General features: G+C 40.4%; 1 protein-coding gene across 1 annotated transcript in view; it reads right to left on the reverse strand.

The window, feature by feature from the left end:
• The window catches only part of cacna1bb (calcium channel, voltage-dependent, N type, alpha 1B subunit, b), a 163,862-nt gene that overhangs the window by 79,013 nt on the left and 67,780 nt on the right, over nucleotides 1–17,069 (reverse strand). The window contains exons 8-9 of the mRNA XM_079659968.1: nucleotides 3,086–3,189; nucleotides 61–176 (exon numbers count right to left, since the gene is read on the reverse strand). Of these exons, the coding sequence (XP_079516094.1) occupies nucleotides 61–176; nucleotides 3,086–3,189 (220 nt within the window). The remainder of the gene's footprint in view (nucleotides 1–60; nucleotides 177–3,085; nucleotides 3,190–17,069) is intronic.

A 17,069-nucleotide genomic window follows, 5' to 3' on the forward strand; every position in this document is an offset into this window, starting at 1 on the left:
TTTCTAACACAACAAACACATACGAGCCAGCTCTCCCGCTGTTTCAGAGATGAGTCTGACCTGCTTTGCAGATCCACTCCAAATACCCGGTGAGCTCTCGCTCGATCTGCTGCTGCCGGCGGAGCTTCAGGAACTCCTGCCTCTTCTCCACACGCTCCCTCTCTTTGGCAAACTCTCTGTGGAAAATGACACACAGGAAGAATAATTCAAATAACTAAAAAGCATGTGAAACATCTGAGAGAGCAGTGGTTAGGCCTCGGGACCCACTTTTTACTTTGTCAATAAATCGCGACCCACCATTTTGAACCACTCAAATCTATTCAACAAAAAAACGTGCTGTAATATATATATATTTGCTTTTCCGCATACAATATTAATTAAAGTGAAGTACAGTGCATACATCCCCTATATCCCTTCACAGAACCGAAGTATGCTTTTAAAAAGGTTTAATGAGATGATGGAATCAAAGCTGAAACTGTATAACATAAAAGGCAGACATGCTGAAAACACCAGAAGGGGGGTCTGGAGATTTTTAGAAATACTATTATATAAACTATGCATTCTGGTACACTCTGAGAAGAAAATAAATACATCTATTACTACCCGACATATTAATAATATGTTCTGCCATTGTTTTTTTTTTCACAGACCTTCAAAATAAAAGTTTGAAAAACAGACACAAAAAATATTCTATTTTTTTATTTTATTTTTTCTTCACTCACACAACCACGACCCACTCGAAACGGGTCCGCGACCCACTTTTGGGTCGTGACCCACCAGTTGAGAACCACTGTGATAGAGTAACATCTGTATTTGTATACATTTACAATGGGATCTTGGGAATTACAAAACCAACAAATGTGTTTGTATTGGTATAAAGGAAGTAGAAGTTGAATAGTTAATCCGAAGGAATATGAACTGCGCAGTTCAGACGACAGCAGCTGTTAAAGGCAAGAAAGAGGCAGGAAAAGGCCGTCGGCGAAGCTGGAGCGAGTAGATATTTATGTAACTTATAGGATGTGAGAGGGCAGAGGAAGAGCAGTGAAGTGTGATGATGTGACATGACAGATCAGAGAGGCATCACATGTCGCTCTTAAAGACAGCATACAATACTGTATGGTGATATTTTCAGGGATGTCAATTAAAAGATATGTTTGGATAAAACTAGAAAAATGAAATATAAATTGGAGTGATACATATTGTGTGTTTCCAGCCCATGGAAAATGACGCCTGTGGTCTTTTCAATATCTTGCCATTGGTCAAACCAATTAATCAAAATGTTCTTGGCTGAGGTAATAAACCAATTCATTACAGTACAATTAAGGTGGATGGATGAAAGACAGCATAAAAGGTTAACAAAATATCAGAGAAACTGGAAATCCGGACGAGTATTTTCCATTAACTATTTCCATGAGAAAATTAATGGACAATGGCCACTTTGATTCTGGCTGAATGGGAAGTCTCACAGTGTTTTTTCTAACATTTTAAACTTTGTTTGAAATCTGTTTCATTGATATGCTTTTTTTTAAATACATTTTTAACAGAATTACAATTGAAACATGGTGGATGGTAACTGATCAAGCATGGGAGAATAAAGCAAATCTTATCTTGTGGTACTGTTGTTGAGTAATTACAGGAAAGCTTTAGGGCAGTTTTCTCTTGTGTGTTTGCGACCATGCACGTGTTTGCTTTCATCGCAATGTTGGAGGCAGAGAAGGAGCCATGGGTCACAGAAGGTGAGGAAAGGCTCTTAGTACACTGCCACAGACACAAAGAGATGGACACATGTCAGATCCATCAGCAGCACAGAGCAGAGGATGATTAAAGCCACAGAGCGAGGCCTTTAATGATGAGAGGAGGACAGGGACAGATGATGAGATGACAGAAAGTAAAAAGGAGAAGCGCTAGATGATGTGAAGAAGAGATTCATCTGCTGGCTATCTCGATTCAGCTTCAATTTGTCCTTTTCTTACAAGCCACAACATGATCGTCTTCTTCATTGTAGTTAACTGACAGCAGGGATACTGTCTTTAATCCCTATCATATGATTGGATAGCAAACTCCTCCTCATGTATGGAATGCAAGCAGGTAGCTGAAGCCAATACAAAAGTGCCCTAAGATGCATTTTTTATCTTTTTATCTATCTAATCCATCTATCCTTGGATAAAAACACTTTTTAGCAAATATTTGAATTTATCATTTTAAAGAATAAAAGTTCCCTCAAAAATATATCCCCGTTTAACCAAAACTTGGCTTAGAAAATGTTCCTGAAATTAATTAAATAAAATTGGAAAGGACGTACAAATAAATTGCTGATTGTTAACGTATTTCAACTTAGTAATAACAAGAACTAATTTAAAAATACATAGAATTATCACAAAACAAATTCCATCATTTCCTTTTGAAAAATAATAATAAAATTCAAGTTCTCCACAATCTTGAATCAGTCATTAGGTTTAATTGGGTTTCCATGTAGTGTGAGCAGACCGGGCCGTTTCTCAATCTCGAGGATTCTGGCTTCCAAGACAATATTTCAAGGATGCTACGTCATCGAGTGCCGCCGAAGGACTGTTCCAATCTCCAGCATACTTGGAATTCCACCGAGGCCGCGTCCTTGGTTTGAGGGAAATTTCGAGGCTGCACATGGGTAGACTTCGCGTCCTTAAAATCCCCACAATGCTTTGCGCATGGACCAATTTCAAAAACCCTTGCGGAGAATTACTGAACCGACGCAGCACACATTTAAATTTAAGTATGTAGTGGCGTAGAACATGTGTTGGTAAATATGTTACTTTGTTACATTTGTTTGTTATCACCAAACATGTGTTCCGTGAAAGTAAAGCAAGTTCATAATTAGATAGACATCGTGAGGTATTTATTTTCGGTACAGTTTATGTTGAAACCGTTAGAGAGAGTGGCACACTTGTTAGCCTGTTCTATTCTTCTTCGTTTTCCGAAGCCGTGGCTTCGAAGCATACTTGCTTCATTTCTGAAGGAAGGGACTTGCAAGTACGCGACTACCAAGCCAGCATCCTCGCGATTGAGAAACACCCCGGGTGTGTTTCTATGTTCGGAGGGAGCTTACCCAGACAGGACACCGAGCACCAGGTTGAGCATGAAGAAGGAGCCGATGATGATGAGGGGGATGAAGTACAGCCAGTTCCAGGTGTTCCCCGCCACGTCATTGGTCTGGAAACACAGGAACAACACAGAAAGAATTAAGAAAATAGCTATTTGCAAAGTCACCAACGCAAATAAATGATTCTCATTTACTTCCTTTCTATCCTTTTTAATGTGTTAGTAAGAAATTGCCAATGAACTAAAAACTAAAAGTAATTGTTTGGTTTTGATGGAAACAGTCTGAGCTGACAGTGTTTGAATGTGTCCCTTAATACTTTCCTATTCCTCATCTACAGCTGTGAATACCAGTGTGTTTTCGACCTGGCTGAATGAGAAAAAACGTTTGCCAACTTACTTTCTTCAAACATTTTTGAGATATTTTTAATTTGAAAAAAAAAAGCAATTAAAAGTGTCTCCATCATCTATGTACGCTTCCAAATAAACCAGCAAAAGACGTCTGCTATCACGAAAAAACCACAGTTTCATTTAACACAACAGAAACATCCATTCCTATAAATTGTCCCTCAGGCAATCAGGTGTGATGAGGAAGTCATCCAAAATTAGCCGTCATGGCTCAGGGTTTGTTAAATGACTTACACACACAGCTAAAAACACACATACCTACAGTTATTTAGTTTTATAAAGAAGGGTGTTCTGAGGATATACACATTTTCTATTTATCCTAAATGTCCTTAAATATATCTTCCTGAAGAAGGTGACTCATTCAATAATAACATTTATTAAATAATATTCACTATTCACGGGGTGTCATGTTAAGCTATTTAGTTATTTAAAAAAGGATAAAAAAGTGTTAGTTTTATGTAAATGTCCCAAATATAGTCAAAGAGAGTCTGAGTTGTTAGGCATATGATATTTTTCCTTGAGGAGTTAGAAGACAGCAAAACGAGCTATACAGAAGTGGAAATATAAAACATACATTGCTCGGTTTAACTGAATAAACTTTTGCTTACAAGTTAGCCAGTTATCTTTATGTGTCAATATGTCTAAGCTGTGTTTCCAGCTTGTTGTTCTTGTCAAAGTTGCCAAACAATCCATCACAGCGATTAAAAATGAGTTACCCAGAGCACTTTGCTGATTGGTTGGATGTACTGATTGTGTACTGCTGCAGACTGAGAAGCCGGCCTGATATTTATGCTTGTTTCTCCCAGGGGGTTGTGAGAGTCAGCGCCCTCTGTGTCTGAGCGCCCCCCCCCCCCACACACAGCGCCTGTTAGCGGGGGACAGCCTGCAGAGCGATGGGCTGTTTGAGGCACGGTGACATTCTGCAGACGCCAGTGTCGGAGCACTGCCACACGCTGCCTGTAATTGTGATGGGAGGTTCAGGGCAGCTGAATCAGCAGACTGCAGATCTATATTATGCGTCCGAGGATGTGGGATGAACATACACACACGTACAGTATACAGCGGCACGCCCTCCGTCTCAGCCTTCAGAGGAGAAGCAGCCCACACACCAGGATAAATGGCTGCCATAAGCTTTACTCTGTTGCTCTTCATCAATTATTTTTCAAGCCTAACATCTTGTCGTGTCTTTCTCTGCTTCTCTCCCTCTTGCGCCGAACATTTTGTTAAATTCTCTTGGTATGAATTTTACATGAGCATCTTCTCATCTCCCACTGTCTCCCTTGATTCAGTTCGATTCAACGAAGCATAAGGAAATGGTTTGGAGAACATGCTCTCTTTTCCAAAGGGACATGAGAAGATCTATATAAACTCATCTCACATCTCTGCATTAAGTGCAATGCTGCAGTTAGCTTATATTAGCATAACAAGGGGGGGGGGGGGACAGGTTTTCTGGCCCTGCCTAATGTTCAAAATGATGTGTATTAATTAACCCTTCTAGCGCTTTTGTATTTTGTTTGTTAAACCCTATACATGAACAGGTTTTAGGGCGACAGCTGGCTGCAGTGACTTGGGGACTGCCTATTATTACAAAACCCAAATAGTTGCAAAAATAGACTTTCTCCCTGCAACAGGAGCATATGGCTGATTATTATGCAGAATGTAATAACGGGCTGTGCAACAAATGAGCTTTTAGTTACTTTTGTGGATTAAAAAAGAAGGTCTCCTGGAAAAGATTTGTTGAAACAGTAACACTAACGTTTCTTTCAGCACAGTGAAGTCGGCATTACAGCCTGTAGTTTTACTTTTGAGTTAATTCCCATTGCTTTCATCAGTGTCATTACTGCCTGTGGAAAAGCTGCTAGCTAGCTGTTAGCGCTAAGTCCCCTGAGCAGTTGGTGGAGACTAAAACGGAGCTAAAAGAGGCGTGTGCCGCAGTGGGTTGTGTGAGGTGTTCAGATCAGGGGGTCACAGGTTCAAACCCCACTGCAGTCAGCATGTCGTTGTGTCCCTGGGCAAGACACTTCACCCCAAATTGCTCCTGTGGGGATTGCCCACAGTATTGAGTATGTAAGTCGCTTTGGATAAAAGCGTCTAACAAGTAACATGTACTGTAATGTAAAAAGAAGAGTGATATTGTTTTTTATTTCCAAGCAGAGTTCGGTATTTGTTTGCAGAAGCAGCAGATACACTATTTCTTTACTCACTGGGGAACTCTGGATGTCTGTTGATTAAGTAGAAATGCACTCTGTTGCCTCAGCTCTCCATTGTCAGCTGGAGAGGAGGGAAGACTCCTCTCTCCTGGTGATGCGCCCTTAATTCTTCAGCTGACTGCTCAGGCAGGCGAGTTCAGTTGAGCTTGTGCAAATGGTTTTCAGATTCAGAAACAGGGAAAGGTCTCCGCGGTGGTCTCACAGTTGCTGGTTTGCTCAGATGTAAGGTAGAAGAAGCGTTAACTAGCAAAGCAGGACACACCTGAGGTAGCGTCAGGCAAACACATCTGTGGTTCTCTCTACATGTAATCCATATATGATATATAAGATGTTTGCATACTTGAGTCCTGTTTCCTGCAAACTCTCTCCATTTGTCTTCCTTATTTGGATTACATTTTTAGAATCAGCTACCTTAGAATCTGTTGTCGAAATAATAATGAACGTGGCACTTTGCTCAACTGATTAATGGGTGCATTATACGATACATTACAGAAAAAGTGGTTCCTGAGGTAGCCAAGGTAAGAGTCAAGAACTAAAGGACAGAATAAGCGTTTCCTGTTTTTAATCTTATGCTTAATGCCTTTTTTACATAATGCAACATATTGAAGGATGAAGTTATATTGTCTGTTTCACAGATTGCAAATAAAGATCTGGTCTCCAAATACTGCTGGTTTCCATATGACAATCCCCCCAGCTCTGCTTCAGACCCCACCTTTAATGATATTAAACCATACTGTGCAGAGCAGGAGAACAGATACAGGACACATCATGGTTATAGTCATTTAGAACAATTACCAAACTGCTAATGCAACATTTTGCCTTCAACCACTTTTTTTTCTGATGACCTTAAATGTTGTTGAAGAATAAATAGATGAGACAAGAAAGCAAATTAAAATGTTGTTATGATTATAATAAGTGAAAGGTCTATTTGTTATGCACTGATCCGATACTGTTATTTGTAATTGGGCTGACACGTATAGCTGTATTGGGAATGCCATCATGCAATGCAGTATGTCTTAAGCTAAGGAGGCTAACACAAATACGTCAGTAGGTATTTCAACTTCGTAATAACTGCAAAGCCAAAGTTTTGATGTGTGGCAGGAGCAATGCAAACATATACTAACTACTAAAATACTACTTAAAGATACCCTATTATATCCCCCCCCTGCTTGAAATGCTTTCATTGGACTCCTTTGTTTACTTTCGTAACATAGTGACATCACTACTTAGCAGCGCTTCTATTGACTTGCTTGTATTAAGGGGTGCGACATATCTAAGCAGTTGACCAATCACAACAGAGCCGGTCAGCTAACCAATCAGAGCAGACTGGGCTCTGGTTTCAGACAGAGGGTTAAAAGAGGTGCTGCAGCACAGGCAGCATGAGACAAATAAAGAGCTTTGTGAACATTAAGCATGGAAAGATGTCCCAGGAGAGTCACGACATATACATATGAACCCGTAAATGAGCATAAAGAGGCCTCTTTAATGAAGCATCATTCTAAAGAATAAACATAGTTTAACTCTTCCTACTCTTGTAGATATTTAAAGACAAACTTTAGTGATTTCTCTCCACTGAGCTTAATGTGTGTGAGTTCACTGGATATCGTTATTCCACCTCTGTTATTCCCATGAGTCATCGCTGGCTGACTGCTCTCAATGATCAGTGAAGAAAAAAGAAAATGCTGCCACATAATTTGGAGTCATACATCATGCAGTCGTGGTTTGACAGTGTACTCCCACTCTCGGCTTGCAGTTCCACACACACACACACACACACACACACACACACACACACACACACACACACACACACACACACACACACACACACACACACACACACACACACACACACACACACACACACACACACACACACACACACACACACACACACACACACACACACACACACACACACACACACACACACACACACACACACACACACACACACACACACACACACACACACACACACACACACACACACACACACACACACACACACACACACACACACACACACACACACACACACACGGTGTTTCTCAATCTCGAGTAAAGCTGCTCCAGAGCCACTAATTCAAGCATACTACGTCATCGAGTGCCGCCGAAGTACTGTTCCAATGTCCAGCATACTTGGAATTCTACCGAGCGCGGCGTACTTCGTTTGGAGAAATGTCGAGGCTGCACATGTGTAGACTCCGCGGTCTTAAAATCCCCACAATGCTTTGCGCACCAAGGACCAATTTCCCCAAATAGAGTGGCGAAGTCCCTCCCCTTCCGGTGGACCTCCATGGAACCTTATATCGGAAAAATAATATATTGAAGTCAATGGGGAGAGAAAGATTATCTTTCGATCCCGTTTGAATTGTGCCACGAATTACACGTATGATGTTACACATTTCTTTGTGTGAAGTGCTCAATGAACTACAACTCTGGTCTTGCACACGTCACCAACACCAAGATGGCCATCACGTTGGCACATTTCACCTCTTTCTTTCAGAATGAGGCGAAAAGTATTAAAAGAGGTGAAAATCACTACAAGGGCATGTTGAGAGCTGTACATACGAAAAAGGGGAGTTAGTCGGTTCCGTAAGAGCCAGCATGCGGGACCGGCTTTACAAGGTTTCGGTGAGTAACACGAGTGTAATGTGTAACGTTAATGTCAACTAGCTAACATTAGCTAACAAGGTACACTCTCGTGTTTTGTTTTAGTTGAGAACGAGCAAGAGGTACTATTACTGGTATGATAACAACCTGGTACAAAGCACACAGGCATCTTTAAGGTAAGTAAGTACAGTAAGTAAATGTATTTTTAGCTATCTGGAGGGAATACATCAGTTATGACAGCACTTACGCGACTCTGGGATTTGTAGTCTTTCTAGTTGCGTATTTTTCATAGTCTTATATTTCAACAGTTTTAAGACAAACTTTGAATTTTTTGACATGGAAATGATTTTTTAAGATTGACAAACAACATATGTGTAATTCATGGCACAATTCAAACGGGATCAAAAGATACGTTTTCTCTCTCCATTGACTTCAATGTATTATTTTTTCGCAATAAGGTCCCATGATGCAGAAGTAAGTGGGCGTGACTTCGCCACTCTATCTGTGGCGGAAAATGTAAGGCGCGGCCTCTCATATGACGCACACTGGCTCGCCTGTTCCACTCTTTGTTTTCCGAATGCCAGGAAGTATTCTTGCCTAGCTTCTGAGGCAAGATGCTCGGAAGACATGTGCTACCAAGCGAGCGTACTCGACATTGAGAAACACCCACAGTGCAGCTCCATACGGTCCTGAAACATTCACAACTTCAGAGGAATAGCTCCTCAACAGAGAGGAAAAGGTCTTCAGCAAGCAGAAGAATATATTAAACAGTTTGACTTAAACTTGAGACTCTTATCACACTCAGACGTACACTCTATTGATGGTGAATTAATTAGCTGGAGGCTAATGTTGGTGATATTTCATTTAATAGGTTGACTTCAAAAGGCCGACCTCTTAAATGTGGACACAAAGTCCCTTTCATTTCAAAGCACTCAACAAGTATGAATCGCACATGTATTCAAACCAATGAGTTTTAAAGTGAGATGGTATTTGAGGAAATATATTCTAACGCTCCAAAGCCTACATAGTGAGAAAAAGGTGTTGACAGTTTTATATTTCGTCAATTCTGAGCTTATTATTCAGACAAGTGTTAAACATTATTTGATTTACCTATACCCTTTATTTATGCTGCATTATAACGCGACAACCTGCATTACCTTTATATAAGTGTACTATATCTGACGTGGAAAAAGAAAACATTGAATGAAACTTGTGATTTGTTGACGAGGGAACTCTTGTTTTTTTTTGTTCGTTGTGGATCCTCCCGTGAAGTTTGCTGCTAAAATACATATTCTGAGTTAAAGGCGAGTATTGTATATTGTCCACAGAGATTAATGGATTTTCAAACAGCCAGACTGAATGTTCACATGGTATCTAACTGTCTGCTCCTTTTTCACAAGGATTCGACAAGCACAAGACGTCGCCATGACGAGGTCAAGGTGCACCTGCCTCTGTGAGAAGAGAAAGTGCCTGTGACCCCTTTCATCAAACACACACACCCACCCACCCACCCACACACACACCCACCCCCACACCCACACCCACACCCACACACACACACACACACACACACACACACACACACACACACACACACACACACACACACACACACACACACACACACACCCACACCCACACCCACACCCACACCCACATACAGATCTCAAAAGAGTCAGGCCAAAATACAATATTTTTTAAATCAACATTAACCGAAAAAAAAAACACAAGATTTTCATTCAAGTGCAATATTAAGTGACAAGTACATTTCTTTCAGCCTGAACATGACACAGCAGAGGTAATTACAGTAGGGCTGCGTCTAATTTGATGGCAGCCATTAGATCTCCATGAGAGACAGAGGAAATGTAATAACGTAACAGGGCATGAAACGAAGATGGCCATATTATCAACGCTGAAAAACCACACACACACACACATATTGCTGCTACTACAACAGAGTCACTTCCCAGTTGAATGTTTGAGCAGCATCACAGTGTAAAACAGTGCACACCTTTGCTGTCTATCGTAGATCACTGTTAGCATTCCTGCAAAAATATATATATACAGTGTAGACAAATGAGCACAGTTGGATCATGTCAAAATTAGTTTTGTTATTGTTAGAGCTCTAAAAATCGTTCTGGGGTTCATAAAAATAGAATAAATTGTACATAGCTTTTTTGTTTATTTTAGAGAGTTTTTGGCTTTAAATGTCTTCTGGCATTCTGCTTCAAGTAGTCTTCAGCCCTAATTGAAGCTAACATTGGCAAGTATCATCACTCCAAGCAATTCATTAGACTTTGCAGAGGTCTGAGGCCAAAAATAAGTGCAGTAATAGCTCTGCACCTGGACTGTAGCAGTAAACAGACTTTAAAGAGTAAAATCCAATGGCATATGAAATAAATAGATTAAAAGACCATAACCTCTAAACACCTCATTAATTGGTAATATGTTACATTATTACATGTTAGACACTTTTATCCAAAGCAACTTACATACTCAATACTGTGGGCAATCCCCACAGGAGCAATTTGAGGTGAAGGGTCTTGCCCAGGGACACAACGACATGCTGACTGCAGTGGGGTTTGAACCTGTGCTCCCCTTGCTCCGAACACCAACGCTCTATCCACTGCGCCACATGCCTCCCATGTTACTTAATTTATTTATGCATGTAAGTGAAGTAATTTCAGGTATTCACATCGCTCTCCTGAGTGAAAGTCCTTTTAGCCATACATCCATCAATCTATGCACCATGACCTGCTCCCTGTGGATGTCAAACACGGGAATTGATTGAGTGACTGCAAGTAATTTAAACACATTACACAATTGTGAGACCATTGTTTGTTTCTTACTGACTTTAACCACGTTTTGTTATCCGAACATCCATGATATTTCTCCAGCCGTGACCGAAGCAGGACACAAAGGGACTCCGATGAGAGAAGGATGTCACAATGAACAAGTAAGATGTAATCTGCTGCCGGCTGGTGATAACATGGCAATAATATCTCAAATGGAATCTGAAGGTGAGAATGAAGGTAGACATGTTTGGCACAGGAGAGAGATAAATGCCATGACATGTTTAGTTCAGGCCCACAAGCAATTCAGATCATCTGTCGCTTGTAAATGTCGAAATAACAATCGTGTCGATCATAAAGGGAAAGACAAAAAGCCTTTATGCTAGCAACTGGTTTTCACCTTGAACACTGACTGTTATTATCACAACAGGATATAATTCAGTGGATGTATGGGCAGGGGGAAATAGGAAAGAAAATCTAGCAAATGACAGAATAATTTGGCAGGATGATCCTCATTATTTTTCCCTGTGTGGATATCTTATGAACTTCTGGCTGCATATTCCACCATAACCTGGCCTCCAGCTGTTTTGGAGGCGCATATCTGTAACATCCACCGTGCGGTTTAGCCGCTAAAGACGACACTGATGGGAGGAGATTTCACTCAAGTCAAAAGCTCCGCAGCGGCTGGCAACATTATGATTATTAGCATAAGCTGAAATCGCTCTTTAAATGCACACCCTTTGCACTCGCTTTTTTCCTTTCGTGAATAAAACATCAAGAAGGAGTAACGTCTCAGTTTGGAGACATGCTCTGCTTCCAAGGCTTTCTCACTGGTTGTAAAAATGTCCTCATGTACCAGAACATCCTGGCTTTCTGTCTGCTACAGCACAAGAGTACATTGTCCATTATCCCTTTTGAGTTCAATGACAAGAGTGGATGCAGTGTGGGTGCTGAATGGCATCTTTGAAAACCTAATAGTCACCCACCACCCGGAAAGTGAAAATATCTTATTGACGGAAATCATGCAGGGTATATGCAGGAATTTTTAAAACCCTTTCCATACATTTTAAGACCTCATCGCCACTTGGAGTTCCAACCGGTTACCTTGGCGACACACTTTACCTCACATTGACTATATACAGTATTGATTGTCCTTCCTCCTTATCTTCCAACCATTTGCACGCAAACTTGCATTTCCCCATAACGATGTTGTTTAACAACCGGCGTAAACGGAGCTTCGCGCGCTATCAAGCAGTGAGCGTGCGATGTCCTGTTCAGATGACGTCAAATCCAACGGGATGCCATAAATAAACTACACAGAATCACACTACACACCTACGCAATGATTACATTCAGGCACACTGTAGAATACAACCTCTTTGGACAATTTATATACTTATTGAAAACAAGGTACAAAATGTAATACCTTGGGAAATGCTGTTTAATACTTTTTAATAGCCTTAATTTTTGCTAAATTGATTTATCAACTTTTAATACTTTTTAAGACCCCGCGGACACCCTGTCATGACTGCATTCCAAATTGACCTCTTTTAGATGTTACAAAATATATATATATATATTATGCAAGCATTTTCTGATCTGCTGGTTAAGGCCACTAAAATCTCTTTGTTATGTTCACAGAATGATTGTCGTTGCAGTTCAAATGAACTCATGAAGACGATTGCAGGCACACGGGATGAAATCTTGTGTTACATCAATGACGCCACATCCTCCTTAAGAAGAGCTAATTCTGCTTCTGGTAATTGCTTACATAACCAGGATCACACCACCTACTGTCTGTTGTTGAGGAAAGTCTCTCAAGTAGATGCAATTGACTCAGAATTTAGAACATATAAAACACCTTGTACTTTCTACGGTACCCATTCATTCTGATAAAAGAAGAAACGGAGTAGTCTACTGGTTCGTTCGTGCATTATGCAGCCCACCACACATTAGCGTTAACGATTATGCTAAACGACAAAACTAGGAAAGTGCCCTCAGTAGAGAACAGCTCTCCATGAGGTGTGATCATGCTAAATATTGCCCCCTCACAATCTTGCCGTATGGCCTAAGATCGGGTGAGGCTGGTTTTTAGGCCGGTGAAAAGTAGTCAGCAGTGAATTACGGTGTAAAAGAGCCTCAAAATGAGTTTTACCAATAATTATGAATCACCGCCACCACAAGAAGTCCTTCAGCAGCACACAGTCGTAAATGAGCATAATAAATAATAGTATAATTCGAGATAACAGACAGATACACACAAGACCAAACACATTATCGAAAGATAGCAAATGTAGGGGGCAGAGGTTGGTAGTCGTGTTGTTACAGGACCAGGCCACGTCATTAATTATGAAACAGGAAGGCCGGCTTTAATAATTAAGTCCCAGGCCAAAAACAGCATTAGTCAGCCTCTCTACGTTTCTCATTACGTTCAAATATAGATTTATCGGATTTTCCTTTTAGAATAACCAGGACTGTTGAAAGTAAAGCTTTATTTCATTTGTATAGTTACATTTAATATTAATGATGTATGTATATTTAAATGTGTTTGTTTTGTTTTATAAGTTGGATTTTGTTATCATTCTTAAATTGTCAAATATTTGTACTTATTACAGAACATTAAAAAACGACATTACATTACATAGCATTTAGCTGATGCTTTTATCACGACAAATCTGTTTATTTTGTTTCTGACAGGATGTATGGGCTGAGACAAATCAAAATTAATAAATAAAAATCTGGTCTAAGTTTCTTTTTCCTCTGCCTTCGCACAGTTTGCATCGTGCAGATAAAAATGTTCTTTCCTAAGTCTCTGAGCAGGTTTTTTAGAATGTAAATCTTATGGTTTAATAATGTATCTTTTTTTCTGCTCTCAAACTGGACTTTTGTTTGTATTTCGTCTCGTCACTGGTTACTGCAACAACACGCTGCCACCATCAGAGGCATATCGCTGGTCTGAATGGTCCCTCGTTGTCTCCTTAAGCTGAAGAACAACATGGCAGACAGCAGAGCTTCGTTTCACTACGTCAGCTGCTGGGAGACCACAGGATTCTGGGATGTGGCCTCGCCGGGGGAGGAGAAGTTACGAGGGGATGAGGTGGGGGTGGACGGCAGGGAGGAGGCAATAAAGAAATAAAAAGAAGATGGGGCAGGATGGGAATGAAGGGGAGGGGTACATTTTCTTTGATCCATTAGAGAGGAAGGTCTGAGCATTCCCCCTCTGGGCAGAGTTAGCATACAGTCATCAATCTGCAGGGTTAACACTAGGTTACAGGAGAGTGTATAAGCCACAGTGTCCCCAGAGCCATGATGTTTAGATCTTGCCCTTCCCCCCCTCCCCTGCTTCTGTACCAAGAGTGCATCTACATTTGTTGATTCAGGATGATAATGCATACATGTCATGACTGTACGCTCCATAGCATCTACACAAATACACCTATGGCACTTTTAAACTACATAACGTTGCCATGGTTTATCTATGACAACTTTGTGGAACATCTTGGCTCAGCTTCGATGGTTAATTACAGGTACTTTCAGGAGGTGCCTCCAATCCCATTGACTATTGGTCTTACAATGATTCAGCCCCTGTAAGCCATTTCCAATACTTTGGGGGGTCCTGTGTAGCCATCGAATATCAGGGCCAATACTTCCTTCTCCGTGCATTCATTTCTGTAATAGTCTGATAAGCTAATTTAAAAACAAATGGAATTGGGAGATGATTTTCTGACATCTGGCTCATTTACAATTAGCTGGTTTCAAGCACATTTTAGGCTAATAAAAAAAATGTGTTGACAGACAATAACCGATGGGTTTCAAGATAGCATTCGGGCAAAAGCATACCAGCTAACTTTTTAGGAGAATGCTTGAAATGGTTAATACCACTCTTACTACGAACCAGGGCACTTATGTGGAGGAAATTGTATCATGTTTCCTACAGCTTCTGCATTTATATGTTGATATAGTTTAACAGAACACAAGACTTTCTGATCCCCAAAAAATATTCTGCTAACATGAAGACCATGTCAGGCAGAATGATCAGGTTTAGCCCACGTATAGGTTCTGTTTCTGTACTGATAAAGACTGTAAATGTTAGCAATAGCAACCTTAAAAAACTGTTGTTTAAACCTGCTGTTAGATATACTGTCCTCATGGATTTGGACACCTGTCAGCCATTCGCAAACCACTGCGTTCATTGGTTTCAACAGACAGATGGTCAGCAAGGTGTTAAACTTCACGGAAATGGTTTAAGGACTGTAAATACACTCTCAAATGGGCTCAACATCATCCACGTGTAGTGAAGTAAAGCCTTGAGTACGGTAATGACACCAATCAAAACAGACTAAATATGCCTCAATGGGACGTGTGAATAATATCTACAGTAGGATGGTGAAAATCAGCAGGTTGGATTCGCACAGGAAGAACACTACTGTATGCGTCACAAAAAAAGCTGCTGTAAAAGTAACTGAAGGATCAAGAGGGATGGCTTTGAGCAAGGGAAAGCTAAGGACCAAAAACGATGAAAGAGTACCAACTGAGAGAAAAGGTTTCCTCGGATCTTAGAAACTTATGTCTGAATCGCTTAGGATAATGAGGCAGAAAAAGCTACGGGAGATGTTTGGAGTCTGACAGGGCTGAAGAGCAAGAAGCAGAAGGAGGAGGAAGGAAGGCTCTGTAAGTGGCTCACAATGTAGTGCCAGTCAGCTGCTATCTCCTGGGAAGCGAAACAATGAAGTCGTGAGAAAAGGGAAGTAGACAGGGGATGGAACAAGGGAGGTTTTTCAGATGAAAAGAAGAAGATTAATGTAAGGTAGGCCTATAGTGAAATATAAAAAATAACAAGGAGATATGCACAATTTAATGGGTCCAGACTAATTGATCACATTTCACAGCTAATTGCTAATTCACCTGAAAATAACTGTTACAAAAACAGACAAGACAGGTTTTTTTGTATAATCTTAGCTACCTATCTGGGTTAGCATTACATTTATATTCAATCACGCAGCCTGACTTCCCGTTAAGGCTGAACACGCGGCCCACGCTACAGCTTCTGTGTAAATGGTGCAAGGTTACATTTGGCAAAAGTGTGCCGAGTATACAAAAAAAATGCATATTATATATATATTTTATAATATATATTTTTCACCTTATTAATAAAACTAATAAGGTGAAAAATACATATTTGCATTTTTTTGGTCGAACTTAAGAGTCTTTCTAATGAGCTGGTGTTCAGGCATGTTCATAATTTAACGCGTTTCTTCCAACGTTCTCAACATTTTCATCTCAAAATGTCCTCGCAACAAGGTCAGCCATTCATATCACATCACATTTTTACTCTTTAAATACTGGAAAGGTTTTTTGTCGAGAACGTGAAGCTTTAAGTCAGACAGCCGATGTGAGATGAGCCCAGACACTTTTAGTTCTGCTTGGCTGGCCGCCGCTTATCCTAAAGGGATTCTTGTTTTTCTTTTTGTGTGCAGGGGTTTTAAAAAGGCACTATCATGCAAAAAAAATAATAGGAATTTAGTTAACAAAACTGTTTGGGTTAGTGACAGGGAGAAAAAGTACTAGAAACTTGTCGAGCTCGAGGGGTCGTCACGTGACACAAACCTCATGGCCTTCACGTTTCTTCTTTGCGGTCAACAACAAATAGTTACATGACAGCAAATGTACAAACTATACAGAGAAAAGCTTTAATTCATTATTCTGTCTCTGTACATTAATGAAGTGGTGTAATGTGCCTCGGATAGGATAACATTCATCCCTAAAGTAGAAACATTTTCAACTGGATGCCAAGGAACAATTTGTTTTGCCAAAAATCAGCGGTAGATTGTTTATTTATCATATCTTACAAAAAGTTATTTTGACATCTGTCTGTTATTGTTCTACAAATGTTGGGCAATCAGTGCACCTTTGCAACTCCCTGCAAAACCTTCTTAGGCAACAGGACTACTTGGTCAGGTCAAGGAAA

This window comes from Notothenia rossii (genome assembly GCF_949606895.1).
Source record: "Notothenia rossii genome assembly, chromosome: 11".
Taxonomy (NCBI): Eukaryota; Metazoa; Chordata; class Actinopteri; order Perciformes; family Nototheniidae; genus Notothenia; species Notothenia rossii.